The sequence below is a fragment of the Pinus tabuliformis genome, chromosome 2_1 (genome assembly GCF_031772625.1).
Source record: "Pinus tabuliformis cultivar Carrire ecotype Pingquan chromosome 2_1, CPIR1, whole genome shotgun sequence".
NCBI lineage: Eukaryota > Viridiplantae > Streptophyta > Pinopsida > Pinales > Pinaceae > Pinus > Pinus tabuliformis.
Genome location: NC_142299.1, coordinates 198757494 through 198766085, shown reverse-complemented (window position 1 = coordinate 198766085; position 8592 = coordinate 198757494). Strand labels below are relative to the sequence as shown.

General features: G+C 37.7%; 1 protein-coding gene and 1 pseudogene across 3 annotated transcripts; one reads left to right on the top strand and one right to left on the bottom strand.

The window, feature by feature from the left end:
- The first annotated feature begins 1987 nt into the window (after positions 1–1987).
- Positions 1988–7917, top strand: LOC149199409 (mitogen-activated protein kinase 15-like). Of its 2 annotated transcripts, none has more exons than XM_089399392.1 (5): positions 1988–2194; positions 2314–2406; positions 4407–4801; positions 7289–7348; positions 7726–7917. In XM_089399392.1, exons 2-5 carry the CDS (start codon positions 2350–2352, stop codon positions 7745–7747), a joined length of 534 nt encoding a protein of 177 aa, XP_089255518.1. In that variant the 5' UTR covers positions 1988–2194; positions 2314–2349; the 3' UTR covers positions 7748–7917. The 2 variants fall into 2 exon arrangements, with proteins under 2 accessions (XP_089255518.1, XP_089255519.1); XM_089399393.1 differs by having other exon boundaries at positions 2314–2568.
- On the bottom strand, positions 5053–6389 carry LOC149199410 (glycine dehydrogenase (decarboxylating), mitochondrial pseudogene; annotated as a pseudogene). The gene is made up of 2 exons (XR_016253992.1): positions 6009–6389; positions 5053–5310 (listed from the first exon to the last, which is right to left on the bottom strand). The product of XR_016253992.1 is annotated as a glycine dehydrogenase (decarboxylating), mitochondrial pseudogene (transcript).
- Positions 7918–8592: the final 675 nt, after the last annotated feature.

Genomic DNA, 8592 nt, shown 5'->3' with positions numbered 1-8592 from the left:
AGAAGTTTTTCAACTTCTGCCTTAATGGCAGCGGCTTTCTTGGGGTGCACCTGCCGTAGCCGTTGTCATACTGGTTTGACATCTGGATACATCTTGATTTTGTGTTCAACGATACTCGAGTCAATGCCTGGCATTTCATTATATGACCAAGCAAAGACATCTCTGAATTCGCAAAAAAGAGCGTTATATATTTCCAGTTCTGAAGGAGAACAACATTTGCCAATATAAATATTCTCTACAACATCTGTTTTGGTCGAGATATTTATGGCGATAGTCTCTTCAACGTTGGACAAGTTTCGCTCGGAATCCACCGTGTTTACAGTATTTGATAGAAAATCAAAAACTGAAGGATGATAAAGGTCATCAGGAGTATTTTCTTCACAATCCGGAAGAAGGGAACGATGGTGGTAATCATCCCATGGTGCCCCTTCAATTACCATTGATTGAACAATTCCTTCGTCGGTGTCATACACTCTCAACCAAGGATCTAAAGGGGTGCCATATTCCTTAGACCTATCTATCCAAACGCTCGATGAGCTTTGATTTGGGTTTGCCTCCCAGGCTAGGAACATTGATTGCTACAATATTTCTATTGGCCTTGGAGGCAAAACCATTGCATGATCCATGTCGAGATCGTTTTCTGAGATCTTTTTAGAAGATATCATGTTGCAGGTTCCTACTGATGCTACTTCCACCAAATTGATTGGAGGTGGAAGGGCAAAAGTTCCCATTAATACAGGGTCTTTTAGTAGGCCTACTTCGATATTTTGAAGCGAATGGGGGCTTCCATGGATCATAGGAATGCTTCCCATAACTTGAGAACCATTGGGGAGGAAGTTTTGTTGATCGACGATTGTAATCCCTCCTTGAAAGGGAAATGAAATCTTCCTAAAATAGGTCGACACAACAGCAGCCATAGCATATATCCATGGTCTTCCTAGTAGGATGTTGTAATCGAGATTTCCGTCGATTACTTCAACATCTATTTCTACTGTTTTCCCTCTTAGTTCAACCTTCAAGTTACGTAGAATACCATATGGGGTATATGTTCGTACATCAAATGCTTTTAATGTCGTCGAAGATCGCAACAAGATTGGAGATCCTAAAGTTTTCCAGCAACTCATCGACATAATACATGTAGATGCCCCCTCATTAATAATTGTTCGATGAACAATTTTGTTGAGGGCTTTCACTTGAACAAGGAAAGCTAGTTGAGTTGGTAATTGAGGATCGTATCCTTTATGATCGAAGGATACAAGATTGGAATCCTTTGGTTCTATCCCACCAATGGCTGATAATAAAGCATGCTTTTGGGATGGGCAATTTTGTAGTACTTCAAGAGTCGACATAGCGGATGGCGATTGGGCAAAATCTTCCACTATATTATAATGTTGTGCTGCTCTAGCACGAGGATTAAATGTCGATTTGTGTACTACTCTCTCTGGCGGTTTTATTGTCAGTTCAGGAATGATGGGCGACGCAACTTCTGTCGAAGTTGTTGTCGAACTACTAGGTTGATCTTTATCCTTGTTGTTCGACAGTTGTGGATTCCCATAATCTTTGTTCCTTGTCAATATCAAAGCATCATTTTGCTGTTTTGAAACCGACAACATTAGCACTTGCGATGGGGAAGCATTTCCACTGTCAACCAGATTTGTTCCTGGATTCGGAAACGGATCAGTTAATACTGATAAGGTCTTTGTATTCTTGAAGAATTTTTTAAGCTCAGCTTTGTGTGGACAATCTGGTGTCCGATGATCCTCATCACATATCATGCATGGATATTTTTACGCCGTAAGGCGTTTCTCTCTGAAATGAACTCCCCTAAATGTCTCCCTGTCCTAATCTTAACCGTTAGATCTATTGTTAGACGATTCAACAATTCTCTGCCGTCCAAAAATCCAAAAATCCAAAAATCAATAAATCCAAAAATCCATTAAAGCGCAGCCCGTCCATCTACCTAGCCAGTCCGTCTTGTGCTGCACGAGCTTTTTCTGCAGAGGAGGGCCAGGAGGATGGGGAGGGCCGCGCATTCTCGACTACCCGTCTGTTTAAGACCCTCAGTTCCCAAACCCCAATGTGTATTTCTTTTCAATATTTCCCCTGCGATCGAGTACATTGAAGATCAGTGAGTGACGAGCCAAGCCATCGGTCTGAACACGAGGCCTGGCCAGTGGCGATGTCGCATTGCCAGGTAAGTGGCGTCTCCGGTTCCAGTCGCTGTTACGGTTTCCTTCCATGATAGATGGATGTGTGCCTGTACGCATGTTTGTTGTTAATGGTTTTGTTTGGAATAATATTATATTGTTGCAGGGCCTCAAACAATAAGTGGCATGGGAAGATCCAGCAATGGGGAACTTGCAGATGATCCATCCCAGCTATGTAAAGAAGATGAGCAACTATCAGGTGGGTCACTTCCATTCTCTCGGAGGCTTTCTATCCTTTCTGAGAACAATCGGATGAAAAATAGTCTCCAGAGATTGCATTGGAGTGTCCTGACAGAAAGATAGAAGCTTTTCTCATCCTTTGCTAATGGGTGTCCATCATACATATAGATGGTTGAATCAGGTAAAAGAGGGTTGAGATGGGTTTAATTTGTGATTCTTCTTCTACTGTACGCTGCGGCTGACGCCGGGCAAGTTGTTGTTTGGCTATTACATGTAATAGATAAGGCGCTCTTTTACTTGTAGTACTGAGAAAAGAAAAAAAAAAGACGCTCTTTTACTTAGCCTCGTTGTTAGGTCACAACTGGCTCGTGGATCCAAGGGTACTATTGCCCTGCTTCCGATAACGTAATAAGCAGATATAAATTTATCTTTCGAAGTGCAATGGGATCCACTGTAAGATCGATCTGGAGTTTTCTGTTATTTTTAAATTTCATTTCCTTTTCTATTCCAGACGCTATTCAAATCTCGGTTAAAACCCATTGGTAAAATTTCATGATGGTATTCAAACCTGGTGTAAAATCTTACATTGTGAGTGGTGCCAGGCCTGATTTTTTCGTTGTTTTTATTGAGTTGTGATCTTACCCTGCATCCTGTATATTCATCTTTTGAGATGCAATGGGATCCGGTCTTCAGATATGTGCAGCCTTGTGTTCTTTGATTCCCCTTTTTTCATTAGAAGGGCATTTGATTGGACCTTACATTGGATTCAATATTTGTGTTTATGTTTCGGACTCCCTTCCATTTCTTGACCTAAAGCATTTCCCCTTTAGAACAGGCCACATTGTGCAGGGTCGCATTTCCTTGTTTGCATCTATTCAAATTATAGAAGGAAAATCATGCATTCAGTCTTGAAAATCGAAATCTGTTCATCAATTATGTCATTTAAATCATGAATTTGATCACAAAGATATGTGCGCTATAACAGACTATATAGAGATATGGACATCTGGACATGCGTTGACCTAAAGAATCCAGCTTATTGTGGTTGTTTTTTATTTTACCCAGGTGATTGATGCATTGGACCTTTTCATTGACTATCAATTCATGGGTGTTCACCTTCACAATCTTAGGCAAAATATTATTTTCCTCCAGTTATGCTTCACATGCCTCTTTGAAGAACACTAAATTTTCACCCAAATGTTAGGGAATTCCGCTTTCTGCTATTTTGAGGCAAGGATAGTTCCATCGTCTCATATTTTGCATGTTTAGTTCCTTATAGGCTTAAATTGATCCCACTTTTTTGGTTTGATACTGTATTCGAACAAAGGATGGCAAATCTTTCTCATTCAGTTTGTTTTTAAAATTTTAACTGAACATCCTACTTTGCCATGAAGATAAATCAGTTCGGGCAATACTTTTAAGTTTGGTTCAGGTCTCCGTTTAAAATTTTAACTGAACATCCTACTTTGCCACGAAGATAAATCAGTTCGGGTAATACTTTGAAGTTTGGTTCAGGCCTCCGTTCAAATTTTTAGTTATAGCTGTACATTTTTTAAATGAGGTCATAGGCATTAAGTCATGTGTGGTACTGATAATGCTTTTCTTGAGGTTTAGCTGGAAAATAATTTATTTGTCGGTGTCCCAATAATGAAATAGCTCATAATTGTGAATTACATAGGCTTGTTCAAACCCAATGTTCCTACTCCTGTATATGTTTTAGCTACTAGTGTTCATTGAAGCAACCTTTGGCATTGTCACTACTCACAGTAGTTCAATTTCGATACCGTTTTCATGCTTTTGAGGGAATGTTGTTAGCTTTCTTTCATCTGGGAGAAAATCTGGCCATGGAAATTTCAGGCCTAGATCATACCTGTTATTTTGCTCTGCTTAATATTTTTCTTGCTGTTAGATCTTATTATCTGCTTCTTACTCAAATATTCAGGTTTCTATCACAGATCACATTTTATGAAGATGATGTAAGTTTTAAAATCTGATTGTGATGTAATTCACCTGATGCAGACCCCTACAGAGGTTGAGTTTTTCACTGAATATGGTGAAGCAAGTCGCTACAAGATTCAGGAGGTTATAGGAAAAGGGAGCTACGGTGTTGTATGCTCTGCAATTGATACTCACACTGGGGAGAAAGTTGCAATAAAAAAAATAAATGATATCTTTGAACATATTTCTGATGCAACCCAGATTTTACGTGAAATTAAGCTTCTGAGGCTGCTGTGGCATCCTGATATTGTCGAAATCAAGCACATTATGTTACCGCCCTCTAGGCGGGAATTCAAAGACATTTATGTGGTATTTGAACTTATGGAATCATATCTACACCAGGTTATTAAGGCAAATGATGACTTGACGCCAGAAGATTATCAATTTTTCCTGTACCAGCTTCTACGAGCTCTGAAGTACATACATACTAGTAGCTTTCTTTTGCTAATATTCTTATTTCTAAATAAGTTTAAACTTTAAACCTGGGAAAGGGTGTATGCATGCTCATTGCTAACTATATTCACTAGATATATGGGTTGTTTATGTGAGTAGGCAATATTCGGTTACTGTTCTGTTAAGATTGTGATTTTTGCTTTTATGTTGCAGGGGATTTGTCTAATTTTAATTTTTTCTCACTATTTTTTAACGCATAATTACTGTGTGAAAATTAATATGTATGTATAGCGGCTAGCCTATTTCCTTTTTGCCTTCCTCCAGTTTTATAGATAAAACAATCTGAACCATGAGATCGTTCTGTATGCTCTTTTCTTTCTATGTATTTCTGCATTACAGATGTATTGACAATCCAAGTGCAATATCCAACTGCAAGAGCTCCTGCCAGACCATGTACGCGCTCTGCAATCCTTTTCAACCCTTCTGGACCATGATATACTGCATACATCGCAGACATGTTTGCTAGCAAGGCCTGCGTACAAAAAGATCTCAATGATCAAAGCCATACTCGTCCAAATATGTCGTATAAAATCAAAATTAAAACATTTTAAGCTAGAGACCCTCATTGACCATCAAAACAACTGAAGTTAAAACTTGAAGAAACATTGAAAATTGAGGCAACATGCAACCATAGAGAAATAAAAGCTCAAATACTTAAAGAAAACGGTATAGAAAGTTTGTTGTTACATTACATACTCTGGTCCTTCACTGGTGCATCTCAACTGTGGGAATTTTATTTGGATTTAGAGCTGGCTAAACCCAGGGCTCAAATCTTAAAAGCCTTTATGTGCTTAGTACACAGCCCTACGTTTTTGGTCTACACCAACATCATATGAATGTTCGATCATAGTAATTCATCTGCTTACAATTTTGATCATAGCAGTCTTGGTAACCTGGGACACTCTCCAAAATCAGCAACCCTCAATAATAAAGGAGCAAGATGAAGGGTAAAAGGTTTCACCTTTGGCCTCTCCATAAGGTCATTGGCTTACTAGCGGAGTCTCCATAAGGTCATTGGCTTACTAGCGGAGGTGCGTAGTTCATTTTGATATAAGGGAGGAAAATCCATCAAAAGCAAATACTAACCCATAAATTCTGTTAAGTATCAAAAGCAAATACTAATCCATATATTCTGTTAACTATTCAGCAAAGTTGTGATATGCATATTACCTGTGCCGTGCAGATATTGCTGGTGGCCTTATCTCGCCGAATATGTTGCTCCCGAGTCTGCATCGCCATTCTAAGAGCGGGCTTGCCATTTGAATCGATACTCACTCCTATAATCCTACCCGGCATGATTCTCTTATACTCTTGGGAAGTAGCCAGAAAAGTTGCATGAGGCCCTCCATATCCCATTGGAACCCCAAACCTCTCCAAACCTCTGTGCAGATCCAATGGCCATATCTGCTCCAAACTCCCCTAGAGGCTTCAACATTGTCAAAGACAGCAGATCTGTTGCCACGACAACCTTAACACCTTTGGCATGTGCATTGATTGCATGTGCATTCGTGACGAAATCAGAGTAATCCAAGTTATTAAACAATAATTATTTTAATCATTTTCTGGCACATCAGCTATTTATACTCTCGATTGAAGTCCCTATTTATTTCACCATGGTAATGTCCACTATAGGCATCGGGGGCGCATTGTTGTTTTGTAATTGCTCACAAGTCTAAGGATCAATTTTTTTACCACAATTTGACATATGTGGCCGGTTAACCCTCAAACCAGTTTAGTTTGATTCAGTCATTAGAAATCAATCCTTCAGAATAATGGTTCAATCTTCAAATGCTCAAATTTTCATCTCTAACTGCAAGAGTTAGTCAATTTGAGGATTCACAATTTTGATCTCTGTATTTGCCCCATGCATTGTATTTACAAATCATTTCAAGCAGTTGCACATTGCAATTGTGCTTTATTCACTTCCAAAAATATATATTTTAGTGTTTTGTGAAGTGCATATGCTTCTTTCTCGTTTGTGTACTAAAGGGTATCTGGTTTAGGACATCGATCCTGTTAAAATATTCATGTTAAGTTTTAACTGTGTTTTTAAGAATCTATTGTGACTGTGAAGCACCTTCCCATTTCATGGAACTTAGTATGGAAGAAGAAATGTGAATTCTATTCTCTAATTTGTCAACTTTATGTTCTTGTAGCCAATGTGTATCATCGGGATTTGAAACCGAAGAATGTTTTGGCAAAAGCTGATTGCAAGCTAAAAATATGTGACTTTGGCTTAGCAAGAGTTGCCTTCAATGACATGCCCACAACAATCTTCTGGACCGTATACTATTTTAAATCTATATTATACAGATCCAAATCTAATAAGTTGCTATATTGTTATATCTGGTTTGACAGGGTTTCTGTTGAATTCTCTATTTGATTTTGATTGTTGTACTTTAGTTAGTAAATTTCCCATTTTTAAGATGTATATATTTGATGAAGTGCAGGACTATGTTGCCACAAGATGGTATAGGGCTCCAGAGCTGTGTGGATCCTTTTTCTCCAAGGTATAAATTTTTTAAAGGATTCTTTGTTAGATCTATTTTAACTATAACTGCATTCTACTTAGTCTGTTGTGACTAACTATTCTTAGATGAATAACATTCTTCTCATCTTCTTGTTTCTCTAGATGTTATGGAACTAGGTGTTTGCTTGGTATTAGTGTGTTGATTTCAGTGCTGTAAAAATCACGATAACATAAAAAAATCGCAATTTTTTGGTAAAAAAATCATGAATTTTTGAGAAAAATCATGATTTTTTTTTCCCGATTTTTACAATTTTTCTCCTCGCTGATTTACTCCTGATAATGATTTTCGCAACATTGGTTAATTCACCATATCCAGTTATCTCGAGTCATAACAGTATGCATGCTAATTATTTTCAGGTGTTCAATCTCTTATCTGTAATTTTGGCCAGGGAAACACTGACGCCTAGAAATTTATTTTATCAAGAACTGATGTCAGTTGCAAAATTTACAAGTCATTTCTCATTTCTGTGGTTGTGTATCTTGGTGAGACACATGAATGAATATACTGAGGCCTTTGATGCATGTATGAAAGGAATCCTTTCTTTTATAGTGGAGAATGTTGAATGTACGCATAAATAATTATTCTATTTTAAAAGTATTGAGCTGAAAAATACTTAAATAAGATGCAGAGGTTGTACCTTGCAATTGAGGGACCATGAATTGAATTTATTTTTCACGAATGTGAAGATATGTTAAGAGCCCCAGAATAATGGTTAATATTGCACACTTCTGATGTTACATGCAAATGTTATGGTTTGAACTTTACAAGTAATTTCTCATTTCTGTGATTGTGTATCTTGGTGAGACACATGAATGAATATACTGAGGCCCATGATGTTGCATGTATGAAAGGAATATTTCCTTTTATAGAGGAGAATACTAGATGTAAGCATAAATAATTATTCTATTTTAAAAGTATAGAGATGAAAAGTACTTTAAATAAGATGCCAAGGTTGTATCTCGCAATTGAGAAACCAAGAATTGAGTTTATTTTACATTAATCTGTAGATCTTTTAAGAGCCCTAGAATTGTTCATATTGCACAGTTCTGATGTTACAAGCAAATGTTATGGTTGTTCAAAGTTGTGTTATTTTTTTCTGGAGATCTCTTAAAATGGATTAGCATTCCATGATTGTTGAGAGAGAATGTGTGAATTGATGGGAAAACAGGGTGGCTGTTAAATGCTTGTAAGTTGAGGGTTTCTAGTGTGCTTGTGTACGTGAT